The sequence below is a fragment of the Mus musculus genome, chromosome 17 (assembly GCF_000001635.26).
Source record: "Mus musculus strain C57BL/6J chromosome 17, GRCm38.p6 C57BL/6J".
In the NCBI taxonomy this organism is placed as follows: Eukaryota; Metazoa; Chordata; class Mammalia; order Rodentia; family Muridae; genus Mus; species Mus musculus.
This window is the reverse complement of record NC_000083.6, coordinates 23,567,088-23,585,723: the sequence shown is the minus strand read 5'-3', so window position 1 is coordinate 23,585,723 and position 18,636 is coordinate 23,567,088. Positions and strand designations below refer to the sequence as shown.

At 47.4% G+C, this 18,636-nt stretch overlaps 1 protein-coding gene across 12 annotated transcripts in view; it reads left to right on the top strand.

Moving 5' to 3' along the window:
* Positions 1-15,878, top strand: part of Zfp13 (zinc finger protein 13) — a 29,910-nt gene extending 14,032 nt beyond the window's left edge. For 3 of the 12 annotated variants that reach the window (XM_030249748.1, XM_011246421.3, XM_011246420.3), the window contains 6 exons: positions 150-286; positions 4,454-4,667; positions 4,862-4,953; positions 5,492-5,612; positions 8,269-8,370; positions 8,613-15,878. In XM_030249748.1, coding sequence (XP_030105608.1) covers positions 230-286; positions 4,454-4,667; positions 4,862-4,953; positions 5,492-5,612; positions 8,269-8,370; positions 8,613-9,667 — 1,641 coding nt within the window. In that variant the 5' untranslated portion in view covers positions 150-229 and the 3' untranslated portion in view covers positions 9,668-15,878. Of the gene's footprint in view, positions 1-149; positions 287-4,453; positions 4,668-4,861; positions 4,954-5,491; positions 5,613-8,268; positions 8,371-8,561 lie in introns of all 12 variants that reach the window. The other 9 variants (XM_011246423.3, XM_011246422.3, XM_030249750.1 and 6 more) reach the window with 7 other exon arrangements.
* Positions 15,879-18,636: the final 2,758 nt, after the last annotated feature.

Genomic DNA, 18,636 nt, shown 5'->3' with positions numbered 1-18,636 from the left:
TACCATTCCTTTCCGAGAAACCAGAAAATATCATTCACCGCGGGGCACCGTAGGGGCTGGCAGACTTCGTATGCACTGTGGTCAGGCATGGGGAGTGCTGGACACTTTGGAAGTGTTCCTACGGTAGTGATTACTTTCCTCTTTTCCAGGTTCTTGGCTAAAACCTGGACGGGGCTCGACTAGCAAGGGAAAGAACCATTTGCTGTTTTTCCTGGCTCTGAAGTGGAAGATGTCTGCAGACAGTCAAAGCATCGCGGCTACTGAGAACGAGGAGAAATCCCATGAGGTATCCTGGGATCCTAGCTAGGGAGGGATGCCTTGAACTGTAGGAGAGGGTGTTTTCAAAACCTGTGTCTGGACAAAAGGAAGCATGAGAGTCACTGTGGGAGAAGAGGTGTAATCATGGAAAATAGCTTCCAACTGGTCTTTTCAGTGTAACTGGTTTTGTTCTGTCCAGTAAGGGGCATAGTGCCCACAGAACACAGGAAAGTCCTCTACTGCCCACTTTCTTTCTCTTGGGTTGCACCTCCTCATAGCTTACCTCTCTGTGTCCAAGTTCTAGTTCTGCCTGTTACTAGGTGTGTGCGTGCGTGTGTGTGTGTGTGTGTGTGTGTGTGTGTGTGTGTGTAATCGCCATCTTTGTGGGTCCAGGCTTGGACTCCCGGTCTTGGAGCTAGAGGATTCTGACTCAGCCTCAGGCCTGGTGTGTTACCTTGGGCAGCCCTGCTCTGTGGGAACTACTTGTGCTGTGTGTAAAGTTGACTCACTCCCACTTGTCTTACTAGGTCACTGGTAGGCTCGAAGGAGATAATGAGTGTGTGAGTCGTCTGTAAGCAGTTTGTGAGCCTGTAACTGATGACTCCTGTGGTCCATGAAGCGAGAACACCCAGAACTACCAGACCAAGTCAGCGGGACTGGGATCCTCCCACCTAGTTCTGTTGGTGTTATAACTATTAATAAATATACACTGGTACAAGTACTGCTGCTTTTATGGTGTAGACACTTAAAGAATTGTTACCAGTATCCAGTGTCCCTTCCTCTGATACCCAGTGAGCCTTGTGTATCTGCATTCTCTGCTGATGTCATACCCTGTCAGCTGCACACTGGTGGAGCAACAGTTGTAATTGCTTGCATTGCTCTTTGTTTATCTAGAACTTTCTGGAGTAGACAACTGTCTCTCATTCAACCTTCTAACTGTTTTATGCAGGCGATAGAGCAGCTGAGTCCAGACCAGCAGTCAGTCCCAGGCAGGGAGGGGAAGGCCAACTGGCTCCATCATGGTTTCTAGGTGGGAACTCATCAGGCGTTCACCCCCCAGTGTAAGGGAGGCTTTAGAGCTTGGTGGTTCAGGCCCTTCTTGTATCTTCCAGCCTGGGTGTGTTGGCTTCTTGTGACTGCCTGGGAAGTTCCCATTAACGGAGAGGCTTAGGCACCTGGGTTTAGTCTCTCATAGCTGTACAAGGCCTGCTCCCTTGGATGGCTTTCAGGAAGGGAGACTTTTCATGGCTCTGGCTATTCCTAGAGCCAAGTATGTGTGTGGCTCCATCTTGTTCTCTGTGCCTCCTCCTCCTTCTTTCCTCTTTTTTACTTATTTTTATTTATATGTATGTATGGTGTGTGTGTGTGACGGTGGGGGGCAGAGAACACAGATGCTTGTGGTCCAAAGAGAGCATGAAATTCCCTGGAGCTGGAGTTCCAGGTCGCTCTAAGCTGTCCAACATGGATGCTGGGAACATAACTCAGGTCTTCTGCAGCAGTAGTAAGTGCTCTAACTGTTGAGCCATTTTTCCAACCTCCGTGCCTTTGTTTGTTGTTTGTTTCTGGACAGTGCTGGGGGTCAGACCTAGTAACCCTAACAAGCACTCTGTCACTGAGCTATGCTCCCCAGCCTCCTGCCTGTGCGTGTCTGTGGAGGGAGGGAGGGAGGGACGGAGAGAGACACACACTAAGGGCTGCACCCTGGTCCTTAGACACATTACAGGCAGTCTTCTACTAAGTTCCATCTCAAGGCCTCTTTCAGCCTTTTATTTTTGAAACAGATTTGCTAAGTTTTTTATGTGGCCTTGAACTCTCTTAGTAGCCATGGTAGGTCTTGAACTTGCTGTCCTCCTGCTTCAGCTTCCCAAGTTAGCACCACCAGATCTGACTGTACCTTCTCTTCATATCAAGATCTGAATCACTGGATGTAGGGCTAAAGTTCCAATGATTTGATTTCTTTCTTTTTCTCTTTTCTCTTCTTTCTCTTCCTTTCCTTTCCTTTCCTTTCCTTTCCTTTCCTTTCCTTTCCCTTTCCCTTTCCCTTTCCCTTTCTTTCTTTCTTTCTTTCTTTCTTTCTTTCTTTCTTTCTTTCTTTCTTTCTTTCTTTCTTTCTTTCTTTCTTTCCTCCTCTCCCTCCCCCCTTCTCCTTCCCTCCTCCGTATAGCCTTGGCTGTCCTAGAATTAACCGTTGTTGATCAGGCTGGCCTTGAACTCACAGAGATCTTGAGATTACAGAGTGTTGAGATTAAAGACATGAGCCACCACTGCAGGGCTCCAGTGATTTGATTTCAAGATTGGTAGCTTAATTTTTACCGTGGACCACCCCAGCCAGGTATGGGGTTCCCTGGGATGTGGGTTCTCGAGTTCAGGTGGGTAAGGATTCGGTGGTGACAAACGGAAACAAACACAGAGGCAGTTTGAATCTGAGTGTATTTTGCAGCTCTCGAGCAAGGGTTTTTATGCATAGAGAGACAGGTGTTACAGCTCTGAAAATCTGTGTTCAGTGAAGCAGCCAAAGAGAACAGACATAACAATAGCCATTTGGTACATCAAAATACAAAATCATCTAAGGCTAGTGGCAAATTGCGAAGAACAAGCTAATGGATTCTTTTGATCAGTTACTATTTAACCCCTAGCTCCTGTTCTTCTGTAACTCTTCAAAGCATAAATTTAAACTGTTTAATTCTCCCTATTTAAGGCTTTTTTTTTTTTTTTTTTTTTTTGGCTTTTTGAGACAGGGTTTCTCTGTATAGCCCTGGCTGTCCTGGAACTTACTTTGTAGACCAGGCTGGCCTCAAACTTAGAAATCCACCTGCCTCTTATTTAAGGCTTTCTTTTTTTTTTTTTTTTTTTTATGAAGATGCTGGCTGGGAACTGACCTCAGGTCTTCTGGGAAGCACCAAGCACTCTTTTTTTTTTTTTAAGGTTTATTTATTTATTATATGTAAGTACACTGTAGCTGTCTTCAGACACTCCAGAAGAGGGCGTCAGATCTTGTTACAGATGGTTGTGAGCCACCATGTGGTTGCTGGGATTTGAACTCTGGACCTTCGGAAGAGCAGTCGGGTGCTCTTACCCACTGAGCCATCTCACCAGCCCATTTAAGGCTTTCTTAAACAAGACACGTGCAGCCATATAAAATATTGTTGTTGGGAAAGTTTATATTTATCAATACTATCTTATACATGATTTATAAAGTGAAGCGCATATTTTCCTGGAGATGAGGTCATGTTTAGTGACTCCATTTCAAGGGATGGTTTTGTAGCCATAATACTTGCTTAAGATCTTGGCCTAGGGGGCTGGAGAGATGGCTCAGTGGTTAAGAGCACTGACTGCTCTTCCAGAGGTCCGGAGTTCAATTCCCAGCAACCACTTGGTGGCTCACAACTGTCTGTAATGAGATCTGATGCCCTCTTCTGGTGTGTGTCTGAAGACAGCTATAGTGTACTCCTGTAAATAAAAATAAATACGTTAAAAAAAAAAGATCTTGGCCTAGGCTATCAGGAACATCTCGTATATAGGAAAAGGAATAGAAAACATAAAACAGATAAGTAGCCAAGAGAACTACAGCTCAATAGTTTTTCTCAGGCGAAGAGTTCCACACCAGTTCCAGGAGGCCTCCCCTTTTGAGGTCAATCGCCTCAGTCTGTGGAACTTGTCACACAGATCCTTTCTGGAGGTGGTGTGGCAGATTTTCTCTGTAAAAGATCCTCTCTTTAAATCAGGTCACATTCTTCGCTTTGTTTTGGTTTTAGGCAGGGTCTCATGTAGCCTAAAACTGCTTATGTCGTCAAGCAAGGATGGCCTGATCTTCCTGCTTCCCCCTCCTGCCTTTATACCTGACTTCAAATAAAGTTACATTTATGGCTGGCAATGATTTGTGTGTGTGGGTACTGTTTAACCCAGTATATTTAGTTTTCTCCTATTTAAAAAAAAAAAAAAAGCAGTCTACAGCACTGAGCGGTGTAAGTCTTGAGTGGACAGGTGGCAGCTGCTTTCAGGGTGTCTTGTCCCCAGGCACTGTGGCGGTGGGTTGACATTTTCCATCTCCTACCGTCTGTCCTTGCTAGGGTGAGCCCTGGATACGAAGAGAGGCTAAGTCTTTAAGGTGTGCCTTATGTTTACGTACACCTGGCACTGCTGGGTGTCTCTGCTGGATCTGCAGCCCAGTGCTCACAGGGACTGTGATTCCCAGGTCCCAGGTAATGTGCAACACTGTGGAGACATGCTCTCTGGACAGGAGGAGACAGTGCCCTTGGGAACCTCTCAGGAGTCAACACACATCAAGGCAGAGCCAGAAGAGCCACACAGTGAGGGGGCATCACGGGAGGACAGGACTCCAGGAACACAGCGCTGGATGTCCCCGTGTCCTGGCCCTAAGGACAAAGGTCCGTTCCTGCCTGGTGGAGGTAGGAGAAGTGCTTTCTTGGAGAGGCATTCTGGGGAGGGTTGAGGGTTTTACCAAGGGATTCCAGGGTCCCAGATTTCCAGCTGCCTCCTGGTAGCTTTAGAGTGGGTTAAGTCTGGGGTGAGGTTTGAGGTAGCTGGGAGCACAGTGGCCCAGCGGGATGCTGGCTGCTCTGAGGACCCTGTCTTCCTACAGTTGTTCCTTCTCCCTGGACTCCTGTACTGTCCCGAGGGGGACGGACCAGAGAGCGAAAGATGGCTGCTGCACTCCTTACTGCCTGGTCCCAGGTGAGTGACTCCTGAGGGTCTCCAGCTGCCCCAGGACAGAGGTAGGGCTCTTCCTGGTCATCATATGCTGCTCTTCCCTGTAGTTGGCTCAGCTTGTAACTCCAGAAGGCTGCTTCCCTTCTGACGTGGAGTTAGAACCTACTGCCTGTGACTTGCTAAAGTGCTGCTGGGACCTCCTGAGAGCCCTTTGCCGGGCATGGGGCTCATGGCAGCCCTGGCACAGCTGATGGAGAAGCAGAGGCAGCAGACAGACTGCTCTGCCATTGTGAACGCTCCTCTGAGAGATGAGTGTAGGGTAGGAGCTCTGTGAGGGCCTGACCTTTGGCCACGTACCCTAAAATGCTGCCTTGCTCCTGCCTATCATCTTTCACAGAAGGCCATCCTGGGTGGTGCTTCTGACTATCAAATTCAAGGGACGGGGTCCCTGGTCCTGGTGGTGGCTTGAAGGCCTGATCTTGTGACACATCTTAGGGTTGTCATTTTTTTCTTACCGTGTCTGCAGCAAACCCTGAATAGTCTTGTTTTCATGATGTCTCAGATGCCGGTGACCTTTGAGGATGTGGCCCTGTATCTCTCCCAGGAGGAGTGGGGAAGGCTGGACCACACACAGCAAAATTTCTACAGAGATGTACTACAGGGGAAAAACGGGCTGGCTTTGGGTAAGGCTCATCTGCAGTGGCTTCCTGTGGCCCCCCGGAGTGTTGAAGGCTGCCCTGTCATTGCCTCCCTTGCCTGCACCTTACTTGCCCTTTCCTCTCTTCTTGATCTGGACAGCACTGCCCTGCAGAACCTTCCACATAGATGGGCATGTTTGCTTCTGTCCTAGGACAGTGACCACAAGCCAAGTGCCTGTTGAGTCCTAGAAGGAAGAGAGGAGGAGTTAACTTTAAATTTTGTTTGATCAACTTAGGTTGGAATTTGAACAGATAGTGTTGGGTGCTGGGGTCACATCTGTAAGCCCAGCAGTAGGGGGTGGAGGCAAAGGCTGGAGCTGTGGTCACATCTGTAAGCCCAGCAGTAGGGGGTGGAAGCAAAGGCTCTAGGACTAATGTTTACACAGGAGTTCCAGGCCTGCCAGAGCAATAGTGAGACCTTGTCTCAGAATAGTTAGGAGAAGAGGCAGCTGTGCAGGTTAGTGGCCGAAGCACCGCCTAGTGTTGTCTTGGAATTTTGTTTCTTCTTTTCCTACATTCATATCACCAGCTGTTCTCCTCAGCCTCCCAGCCCCGGATGTTATCTGCTCATCTGGAGGCTCCCTGGTCAAATGTGCCATCAGCCACTCTCCCAGATCCTTGAGCAGCATCTTCAAAGAACTTACAGGACAAGCTTGCTCCCCCAGTGTGGGAAGGGCAGTGTCTAAGTCCAGGCTTTTGACTCCTCAGTTTCAAACTGATTCTGACAGAATTTGATGATGCCTTCAGCTCTTCATTGTCATCTATCTGTCTGTCCATCCATCCATCCATCCATCCATCCATCCATCCATCCATCCATCATGTAGCTATAGCTATTTCAAATTTGCTAGTTAAGGTGGAATCCCTGAGCCTAGGCAGTGTGTGTGTATGTGTGTGTGTGTGTGTGTGTGTGTGTGTGTGTGTGTGTGTGAGAGAGAGAGAGAGAGAGAGAGAGAGAGAGAGAGAGAGAGAGAGAACTAACCAGAGGTCAGCTTTGAGTCTTGACTCTTCAAGTGTTTTCCATGTTTTCTTGGTGGTGGTGAGTTGTTTTTGTATTGTTTTTTTTTTTTGTTTTGTTTTTTGTTTTGTTTTTTTGTTTTTGTTTTTTGGTGTTTTGGTTTTTTTCGTGACAGGAGAGACAGGGTTTCTCTGTATAGCCCTGGCTGTCCTGGAACTCACTCTGTAGACCGGGCTGGCCTCAAACTCAGAAATCCACCTGCCTCTGCCTCCCAAGTGCTGGGATTAAAGGCTTGTGCCACCACTGCCTGGCTTTGATTTTTGATTTTTTTTGAGACAGGATTTCTATGTAGCCTTGGCTGTCCTGGAACTCACTTTGTAGACCAGGCTTCAGGCTGCCTCTGCTTCTCAATGTTGGGATTAAAGTTACTTCGTTTTGTTTGTTTGTTTGTTTGGTTTTTGACACGAGGTCTTTCATTGGTCAGGAACTCACCAAGTTGTCTAGGCTTGATAGCCATGGAGCTCCAAGGTCTCCATATACCACCCATCATTAGGACTACAAACATTGCCACTGTGTCTGGCTTGTACTGTGGTTGCTAAGGATGGAACTTAGATCTTCACACCTTCTTTGTTGGCAGGCACTTGACTGACTGAACGGTCTTTCCAGCCACGCTGCCTTGGCAGTTCTGTCAGTGGTGGTCCTGAGACATCAGTCCCCCACCCACTCCTGTAATTGTCTTAGGTTTGCTTACCAGCCGCTGTTAGCATTTGCCAGTGCTCAAACCAACAATCGACCTAGCAAATTCCTTTCTTCCCTTGAGGCATGGGAATCACAGGTCTCCGCTCTTACCAACTATAGGAAACCTCTCAGGGACACAGCACATCAGTCCTATGGTTGTCAGTATCCCAGCCTCTCTGCCTGAGACCTGATTCTCCTAAATGCAAGTGCAGGAGTAAGGTGGACTTCTATGGTTTGTTCTTCTGTGCCCACTGCTTGTCCACCATGATGAGGAAAGCTGAGAGCCGAGCTGAGCCATCTCTGCTCCTCCCTCGTGAGTTCAGTTACTTGCTCAGGGACACAGAGGTAGGGCCAGCCAAGCTCTGGGAGAGGACGGACTGTCACCAAAGAGACTTGTTTGACTTTCCTTTTTTTTTTTTTTTTGGTTTTTCGAGACAGGGTTTCTCTGTGTAGCCCTGGCTGTCCTGGAACTCATTCTGTCAGAAATCCACCTGCCTCTGCCTCCCGAGTGCTGAGATTAAAGGCGTGCACCACCACACCCGGCTGTTGACTTTACTTTTAGAGACGGGACTTGGGGCCTCTCACATATTTACCTAATTTTTTTTTCTTTTGAGAACAGGGTCTCATGTAGCCCAGGCTAGTCTTGAACTCATTTTATAGCTTTGGATGACCTTAAACTCCTAAATGGAATTCCACAATTATGCCACAATTATGGAATTTTAAAAATTTTGCCTCCTAATCTATTGAGAGAGTCTCACTGTGTAGTCTAGGCAGGGCTTGGGCTCAGTAACCTCCCAGCCTCCAGGGTGCTGGCTTGTTTCTGCGTTAGATTTCTAGGGCTAAGGGTTTCCCCCTTTTGCCTTAGAGAGTTGAGTAGGGGCAGAGATGGACCGTACTGGGTGGAGTCTGCGGGGCAGTCCCAGAAGCTCAGCCTCTCTTTCTGGACAGGGTTTCCCTTCAGCAGACCTTTCTGGGTCCCCCAAATTCAGGGGAAGGGCCAGGTGGCAAGCAGGATCACAGGAGCTGAGGAGAGGAGAGGTCTTGGTTCAGGTGAGGGAGGGCCTTAGCCAAAGCTACGGTTTGGGGATCCCCTTGTGGATGCATGCAAGGGTCCCCAGGCCCCTCTACTGACAGAGGGTGACTATTGCCTTGAGGGATCCCCTAGTTTCCCCTTGCCTGTTCCTGTCTCCCAGAATCTAGCTCCTGGGTTTGTTTGTTTGTTTGCTTGTTTGTGTTTTTAGCTCTGCCCTCTCCAGAAGTTTATCGTCAGCTAGCAGCCTACCTTTTTACAGGAGCCGTGGAAATGGGGAAGGTGGTTCCAGCCTTGGCCGTCGCAACCCTAGAGGACACAAAATCGATAAGGACTAGGGCCAGGTGGGCCCCGGGGGAAGACCCAAAGTGTGGTCAGCACGTGGCTAGTGGCCCAGGTACAAAGCTGACCAGAGACACTGGGAAAGCTGGTCAGCTAAAGCCAGCCCCATCTGAATCACGTCCTCTCAAGACCCCAGAGGACAGCGGCCCAGAGAAACCCAGTGAGGGGGAGGAGGCTCTGAAAAGTGGCGAAGAGGGTCTGGTACCCGACGGTGACACGGGCAAGAAGACATACAAGTGCGAGCAGTGTGGCAAGGGCTTCAGTTGGCACTCGCACCTGGTGACACACCGGCGTACGCACACGGGCGAGAAGCCTTATACCTGCACGGACTGTGGCAAGCGCTTCGGCCGCAGCTCACACCTCATCCAGCACCAGATCATCCACACGGGCGAGAAGCCCTATACCTGCCCCTCGTGTTGGAAGAGCTTCAGCCACCACTCCACGCTGATCCAGCACCAGCGCATCCACACTGGTGAGAAGCCCTACGTGTGCGACCGCTGTGCCAAGCGCTTCACCCGTCGCTCGGACCTAGTCACACACCAGGGCACTCACACCGGCGCCAAGCCCCACAAGTGCCCCATCTGCAGCAAGTGCTTCACCCAGAGCTCCGCCCTGGTCACGCACCAGCGCACCCACACCGGCGTCAAGCCCTACCCGTGCCCGGAGTGCGGCAAGTGCTTCAGCCAGCGCTCCAATCTCATCGCACATAATCGCACCCACACGGGCGAGAAGCCCTACCACTGCCTCGACTGTGGCAAGAGCTTCAGCCACAGCTCGCACCTCACTGCCCACCAACGCACTCACCGTGGCGTGAGGCCCTACTCCTGCCCACTTTGCGGCAAGAGCTTCAGCCGCCGCTCCAACCTGCACCGGCACGAGAAGATCCACACCACTGGACCCAAGGCTCTGGCCATGCTCATGCTGGGGGCGGCAGCTGCGGGGGCGCTCACGGCACCACCACCTGCTTCCACTTAGAAGCCTGAGAGAGAGCAGTGAGAACACCCAGGGAAGCTGGGACAACCCCGCTGATGCTAGGGCCCTGGGAAGACGCTGGGTCTTAGCCAGTGGGATGATGGAGTGGGGTGAGGACTGGGAGGTGGCACAGGTGGGCATGGTAACGTGGGAGGAGCCAGGGCTAGAAGGGCAGGCACTCTAGCTGCAGATTAAAGGCCTGGATTTCAAGCTGTGCCCTTGGCTCTGTGTGCTTGGTGCTTGAGCTGATCTCTGAGCATCGGATAGCTCTTGGTTCCACCAGGCGTCCTCGTTCAGGTAACCCTGAGTCACCACTGTTCGCCGGCCTGGGAAGCCTCTCTTCCTTAGCCTTGACTTGAGTCACAAGTCTCTTTTGTCAGATGTCTATTCCGGAACATTAGGACCCTTTTTAAAAAATTAATATTTGAGTCGGGTGTGGTGGCACACTCCTTTAATCCCAGCAGAAGCAGGTGGATTTCTGTAGTTCGAGCCCAACCTGGTCTACAAAGTGAGTGCAAGACTGCAAGGACGGTTACACAAAGAAACCCTGTCTCAAAAACCAAAACAAAATTAATAATAATAATAATAATAATAATAGTTATTATTATTGTGGTTGTTGTTGGTATCTAAACGCGTGTATGGGTGTGTTATAGTTCACCTGTTGAGGTCAGAGGACAACTCATAGAATTTATCCTATACCATGTGTGTAACTCCAGTTGTCAGTAGGCATCTCTACCTACTGAGTCATCTCACCCAGGTTTCTCTGCATAGCCCTGGCTGTCCTGGAACTCACTTTGTAGACCAGGCTGGCCTCGAATCCGCCTGCCTCTGCTTCCCAAGTGCTGGGACTAAAGGTGTGTGCCACCACCGCCTGGCTCTCACCCAGGTTTTGTTGTTTTGAGACCTACTCTCCTGTAGCCTAGGGTAGCATGAACTAGCTATGTAACGGGTGCTCCTTGCCTCTATCTTCCAGGTACTGGAATATAGGTGAAAACCACCCAGCCTAAGTTGGAACCATAAGTCTATAAACAAAAGCTTCCAAGTTCAGGTTTCCCAACCTGAAGAAAGCCAGTTACTTCTGAAACGGTGAAGCGGAGTGAGAAAGTCCCTTCAGCTGGCATGTCCCAAAGGGGGGCTTGGAACTCGCCGAGCCCTGGCCTCTTCTTTGGCTCATAATCACCAATACCTCCAGTGCCCGGGTTTTGATGATACCTACCAGTCTCTGTAGGCACCTGCACACGTGTGCACATAATTATCATATATTTCACACATAATTAAAAAATGTTAAATCTTTATTAAAAGATACAAAAAGATGTTTTATTTAGCTGGGTGGTGGTGGCACATGCCATTTATCCCAAGACTTGGGAGGTAAAAGCAAATGGATCTTTGAGTTCAAGGCCAGCCTTATCTATAGAGAGTTTTCTAGGACAGCCAGGGTTCCACAGAGAGGAACCCTGTCTGGAAAAGAAAATGTTTTATTTAGACAGGATCTCAAGTATCTGTAGTTGGCCTCGCTGTGGAGTTAAAGATGACCTTGAACGACTGGTCATCCTGCCTCTGTCCCACAAATGCAAGAATTACAGGTGTGCGCTACCACGCCTGGCTGAATGGTTACTTCCCAAGTAGAGACCAGAAAGACAGACTGCTACCCCTAGTTTGTCTGTGCTGACAACCGTCACTCAGACAGCAATGGAATCCCTTTCTGAGGCTGAGGGGGCGCTCTCCTGTAAAATGGGCTTCCCTCCCGGGGCTGCTTGCAAAGACTTGTTAAATCCACGGAAACTTAGCATACTGACACTCTTGCACAATGGGTCTTGTTGGCTGTGACTTAAGCTCCTTGGGCTGTGTTCTTGGTGTATTTGAATGTATAGTGACAGGCAGGGACAGATTACATGAAAGACCCCCGAGGGGGGACCCTCACTCAAGTCTCGGGATAGATGCGGACCCCCAAGAACACACAAGAGACCAAGCTTGATGCAAATCACACGAGACTTTATTTGGGGAAAGCCAGAGCTCTGGGGACGACTCGTATCCTATGCAGGGGTAGAGGAGTCGACCCAGAAGTGAAATGGGGCCCTCCTTTTATAGGCCCTCAAGGGGGAAAAAGGGAGGGGGAAGGTAGGGGATTCCAAATCACATGTCTTTAAGCAAACAACTCAATCTAATGTGATTTCACAAGAAATAGATATGAGAGGGGTACAAGGCTGGAGTCATGTGCAGGTGCAGGGGTGATGTAAGTCTATTGCTATTGGCTGATATGTGGGGGAACTCAGGATTGGTCCTACCTGCAGTTGCTGGGGAAATTTTCCTATTTTAGCCCAACAACCAAGTCACTTGGCAGAGGGCTACAGCGGTTAGCAAATACACGAGTTCAAAGAATCAGTCAGAACACTGGCAAACATTCTCTGAAGCAGGTTATACTTTTACTTTCTTATCAATAGTGAGGTCCATGTTGGATGCCAGTCTAGGGGTTTTCATGAATGTTCATTCTGTCAGGTTCTTTCATACACAAGGGTACCTTCAGAAGAAACGGGCACCTATAACAAAGAACAAATAAGTGGTAGTGCCTCGGGTCTCTAATGTTGGGATGAAAGAAACTGATGATTTGGTGGGTGATGGGGTGCCGTGAAAGGACAGGAAGCTTGAGCCGAGTCTTAATGGTGGAGCTTCGGGGCCTCATGGGCCACTGCTTGAACACCTTGTTTACTAGTCTAGCTGTAGTCTGTGGATCATCATATGTTAGCTGAAAACATCCAATAGATGTTCCCAGTTTCTTCTGATTGCATGTGCATGGCACAGATAAGGGGGTCAGCCATTCAATGGTCACAGTTGCATTTTTTTGCTGGTATGTGCGTGCATGTGTCTGTGTGTGTTTATGTGTGTTCATGCCATCGGTCAACCTCAGATGTCATTTTTATGAGATAGAATCTCTCACTGGGACTGGAGCTTTCTGCGTGTCAGCCTTACAGACTGAGCTATTTCTCCAACCCTGAATCTCTCTGTTAATGTGGCTCACATTCTTGTGAACCATCAAAGGCTCCTTGAGGCAGAGACCCACTGTGATATTACTGTACGTCATTTAATCTCCAGTCATCTGAGTTGTGTTTGTTCAAGGTGAATGTTTCCAGTGAACGGGTAATTACAATCTTTTATGGCCTGGATCCTTACCTGTTTAAACAGCGTTCACTGAGGTGGATGGCCAATAAGAGGCACAGTCATGAAGCTATGGGACGACCTGGATGCAGAAGAACCTGGGGCCTTAGGAGTGAAGACAGCCAGGAGAGGCTGGTACCGGCCCGCCTCCCTCACGGAGTCTCCTGCAGAACTGAGAAGCACCCTGACCTGACTATGAATTTTTTTTTTTTTTTAGACAAGTTTTCCATATGTAGCTCTGGCTGTTTTAGAGCCCGATATGTAGAGCAGGCTGGGTTTTGAACTCAACAGAGATCTACCTGCCTCTGCCTCCCAAGTGCTGGGATTAGGGCATGCACCACCACCACCTGGCTAAATTTGTTTTTATGAGTTAAGTCATTTGTTTCACATATTAAAAAGAGACCGTGGGAGTGGCTCTGATGCTTTGATCAGGAACTGTGTATGAGCACTGAAGTCCTGTTCCCCAATTGGTTTTTTTTTAAGATTTATTTATTCATTTTATATATGTGAGTACACTGTAGCTCAAAGATTTGATTTATTATTATAGGTTCACTGTAGGGCTGGTGAGATGGCTCAGGGAGTGACTGCTCTTCCGAAGGTCCTGAGTTCAAATCCTAGAAAACACGTGGTGGCTCACAACCACCCGTAATGAGATCTGACGCCCCCTGCTGGTGCGTCTGAAGACAACAGTTACATATAATAATAAGTAAATCTTTGGGTCGGAGTGAATGGGAGTTGACTGGAGCAAGCAGAGGTCCATAAATTCAATTCCCAACCACCACATGAAGGCTTACAACCATCTGTACAGCTACAGTGTACTCATATACATAAAATAAATAAAATCTTTAAAAAAAAAGATCACTGTAGCTGTCTTCACATGCACCAGAAGAGGGCATCAGAGGGTTGTGAGCCACCATGTGGTTGTTGGGATTTGAACTCAGGACCTGCTCTTCTGAAGGTCCTGAGTTCAAATCCCAACCACCACATGAAGGCTTACAACCATCTGTACAGCTACAGTGTACTCATATACATAAAATAAATAAAATCTTAAAAAAAAAAAAAGATCACTGTAGCTGTCTTCACATGCACCAGAAGAGGGCATCAGAGGGTTGTGAGCCACCATGTGGTTGTTGGGATTTGAACTCAGGACCTTCAGAAGAGCAGTCAGTGCTCTTACCAGCTGAGCCATCACACCAGCCTCCCTGCTTCCCCCCCCCCCCTTTAGTTCTTGATTGATCAATAAAGATTCCAGCGACTAATGGTTGGGTGGAAGAGGCAGGACTTCCAGGTTCCCACAGGCAGGCTAGGAGAAACAGGAGGAGGAAGGGATTCATTATGCTTCAGAGGGTGAGAAAGTCACCAGCCATGTGAGATCTGGGCTGGAGTGGTCATTGGCTGCTTCCCCAGGAGGGAAATTAGAAATTCAACTAAGCTGAGGGCAGATGTGGGTGTAGAGCAAGGAGTAAAGGAAAAGCCACACCAGCTGTGGGAGGCTTAGAGGACCCCAGCCACGACCCAGACACTGGGCCATAAGGCAGGTTAAAGATGAGCTCTGTGTGTGTGTCTGAATGTGCGTGTCTTTCATCCACGGATCCAAGGGAACCAGGGCTGTGGCTGGCAGCGCCATCTGCCTGGAGCTTAAAGCAGGGTAGTAGAAGGAGACTCCAATTTAAACAGTCCAAGATGGCTAACAGCTGAAGCAGATAAAGTGTTAACTCTCGTAGACCAAAGACTGCAAAAGGCATATGTGGATAGAATTGATCCTTTTGGTCATTTTGCCTTCAACTCTTCTTTACTAAAGGGCTCATTATGCAAAGGGAAGATAGTATTATGGAATGGACTTTCTTAGCTCATAAAGTAAAAAAAAAAAAAAAAAAAAAGAAGAAGAAGAAGATATATAGAAAAGATTTCTGAATTAACTATAAAAGGTAGAATCAGACTATGCCAATTAACAGGAACAGATCCAGCTGGAATTGTTGTACCTCCTACAGATGCTGAGATCATGTCATTATGGGAGACTAATGAGGATTGACAAAAAGCTTGTAAACTTCTTGGGTGAAATTAATAACAAATATCCAAAAGCAAACCTATACAGTTTATAAAAAGAACTAATTGGATTCTACCATGTATAGTAAAAAGAACACCAATTCCAGAGGCACCAACATTTTATACTGATGCAAACAATATTAGATTATCCTGAACCTCTTAACATAATTACTGATCCTTTTTATGCAGAAAGAGTCATTTTGCATGTAGAAACTGCTGAATTTGAACCTGATAACTCAGAATTAACTTTGGTATTTATACAATCGCAGCAGGCCCTCAGAAGCAGACGCCATCCATTACGAAGCACTCATTCAATCTCATACAGGTTTGTCTGGGCAACTGCGAGGAAATGAATGATGAAATTGACCAGTTACAACTAGGAAATGTGTTAGAAGCCTCAAAATTTCATAAGAAGCATCATGCTAATGGGAAAGGTTTAAAGAAAAAAATTTCCATCACTTGGCAACAAGCCAAAGAAATAAGTTAAAACTGTCCTACATATTTTCTGTACAACCGAACTCCATTACCTGTGGGTAGTAGCCATAGGGGTACCAATAGAAATGGCTCTCTGCTAGGTTGTGTCACCGCTGTTGCTGCCCTGACACCACTGAACTGGAGCTAGTGTATCCGTGAGGTGTTTTCGAGTGGATGGAGCTGCTGCCTCCTGCTGACCTGCTAACTGAACTGCTGATCTCCAGACAACACAGATAGAAGTTGCTCCAAAGAACCTTTCATAAACAGGCCTACTCCCCGCTCACCCTCCCCCCCTGTATCCTTTCTTTTCAACTACCTCTGGTGCGTGGTGGGCTAAAATGAGGTTAAAACATTTAAGAACCATCATTAAAATTAAGGTTTGAAAAAAAATTTAAAAGTTACAAAACAGTCCCTGTCCATAGCCTCTACCTCAGTTTCTGACTTCAGTTTATTGTTCTGTTATGGAGTTTCTGCCCTGATTTCCCTCAGCAATGGAATGTGACCTGAGAAGTCTAAGCTGAAATAAACTCTTTCCTTCCTACATTGTTTCTGGTGTTTTATCACAGGAATAGACAGTGTTTAATGTGAATAGTTTGAATTTACCAAGTTGAAAAGTATTCTGGAAATGGTAATAGTCACACATCAATGCAAAGACCCCCCACCCCCCACCCCCCGTGCCTGTAGCCCTGGCTGTCCTGGAACTCACTCTGTAGACAAGACTGGCCTCTAACTCAAACACCACCTACCTCTGCCTCTTCTATTAGAGGTGTGTGTTACTCTAAGACACTTCATTTTAGTGAACTCATTTAAAGATGGGCAAGGAGGAAGAGGATGGTTCATCAGTTAAGAGCACTAGCTGCTCTTGCAAAAGACACAAGTACAGTGCCTGACCACCCACATCAGGTGCTCATCACCACCTGTGACTTTAGTCCAGGGGATCCAACGCCCACTTCTGGATCCTCAGGATACCCACACACATATCAGACACTCAACACAATCACATATACATTTTAAAAAGTCAAGATAGTAAAACGTATGTTATGTCTATCTTACCACAGTCAAAACTCTAAGACCAAGAGAACAGGCTGGATTGCCAGCCCCACTGGCTGCATAGTCTTGGACACCACACTTTACCTCTCTGCCGTGATTTTCTTTTCTGTATAGACAGCATCATACTATTGTGTGTGTGTCCGGCTCTGAGGAAAGAATCTACACAAAACGCCTGAAGAGATGCTCAGGGAATATGCTCAGGGTTCGTGGTGTGTTGTATTTGTTTCCCTCCACCTTAAAGGTGTAGGAAGACCTAACTTCAAGGTTTCTTGTTCAACACTACAAGTGTGTGCCATGGAAGTAGTGGGTATTGGGTAACTAGTGCTGCCTCACCTGTAGGCTTGGGCCATTAGGGTGAACTTTTCCTGTTTCTGTACTACACTGCTGTATCTATATGCACTGCTGTATATAGAGAGTAGTATAGTAAGACCCTGTTTCAAAACAGACCAAACAAACAAACAGAGAATATTAGGAAGACACAATATTGACCTTTGGCCTACACTCACACACACAAACACACTCACACATGCAAACACAAGTATGTTGTGTTAAAATGGTGGTTATCAGATCACACCAAGCCAGCACAGTTCCATGGGAGAGAGGTTTATTGGGGTGGGGGGAGGGGAGACAAAAGGGGTGATGAAGAAGGAAAGAGAGAAGAAGGTCAGAGGGCTCTGCCTTTTATTTAGGCCGTGATGTAACAGGATGCACCAATGGTGCAGGTGAGGGCAGGCAGGCGAATGGATTGCGGTTGCCATGGCAACAGACTGGGTCCCTGTCGCCTATGGATGACATCATCACTGGATTCAGAAGCTCACTTCTGATGCCAACATGCCTCCCTTTTCTTTATCATAAAGAGAAGAAAAAAAGCGGGGGTGGGGGGGTGGGGAGTGAGAAGCTGATGCTGAAAGGAGAGTAGGGGTATTGGATCTCTTAAACAGCTTCCTGCTGTCTAGGGGCATTGTCAATTTCAGGGTGTAGCTGACTTTCACCATCGGGGTCCACTCGGTAAATGTTCACATCATTAACAGGATCTGATTAATAGTTTGGTTAGTGTCTTAGTCAGGGTTTCTATTCCTGCACAAACATCATGATCAAGAAGTAAGTTGGGGAGGAAAGGGTTTATTCAGCTTACACTTCCATGTTGTTGTTCATCACTAAAGGAAGTCAGGACTGGAACTCAAGCAGGTCAGAAAGCAGGAGCTGATGTAGAGGCCATGGAGGGATGTTTCTTACTGGCTTGCTTCCCCTAGATTGCTCAGCTTGCTTTCTTATAGAATCCAAGACTACCAGCCCAGAGATGGTACCACCCACCATGGGCCCTACCCCCTTGATCACTAATTGAGAAAATGCCTTACAGCTGGATCTTGTGGAGGCCCTTCCCAAAGTAAAGCTCCTTTCTCTGTGATAACTCCAGCCTGTGTCAAGTAGACACACAAAACCATCCAGTACAGTTAGAATTTTTTTGTATTTGTCATTGAAGGAATGTATAAACAAGATTATTAAGGCAGGGAGCAAATAATAATGCCAGGAAAATGACTAGGAGAGGTGTTAAGAAAGGGCATATCCACTTCCATATAGGGGTTTTGAAAATCCAGGAATCAGATGCCTCATGTTCCCAGAAATTCTGCATGACCTGGATTTTATTTCTCACTATCCCAGAATGGTTGACATAGAAACAGCATTCTTCTTGGAGGAACAGGCAAAGACCACTTTCTTTAGCTGTCAGGGCATCTAGCTCCCGTCAGTTCTGAAGTACCATGGCTGCCAAAGAATAGATCTGTTTCTGGATGGTAAGCATGGTTTCAGACATTTTTTGAAAACCGGTGCTAAACTTGGAAGTGAATTTATCATATTGGTTTATGGAAGTCATTATCCCTGAAATTCCAGTACCAGCACCTATGGCTATTCTTGTAGCGACCAAGAGTGGCACAACCTGAACTGCCCACTTATGTTGAACAGCTATGATATCTATAACTGGGATTGGCAGGGGCTCATTTCCCAGGATTACTCCTGATTCAGTGCAAACTCCTGATCAGCTGGCCAGTAGGTGTGGCCTGAGTGCCACAGAGAATTGACATGTTTTGGACTGCAGGGCATTGTGGCAGAGATGAGGTGTCAAGGGTTGTGGTTCTATTGCGGTCTAGGGAGCTTAGAGTTCCTGCAGAATCTGTCCTGGAGATCTTAAAACAGTTTGCCACACCAAAGAGAGGAATAGAGGAAAGGTATGGAGTCATGGCAACATCAGA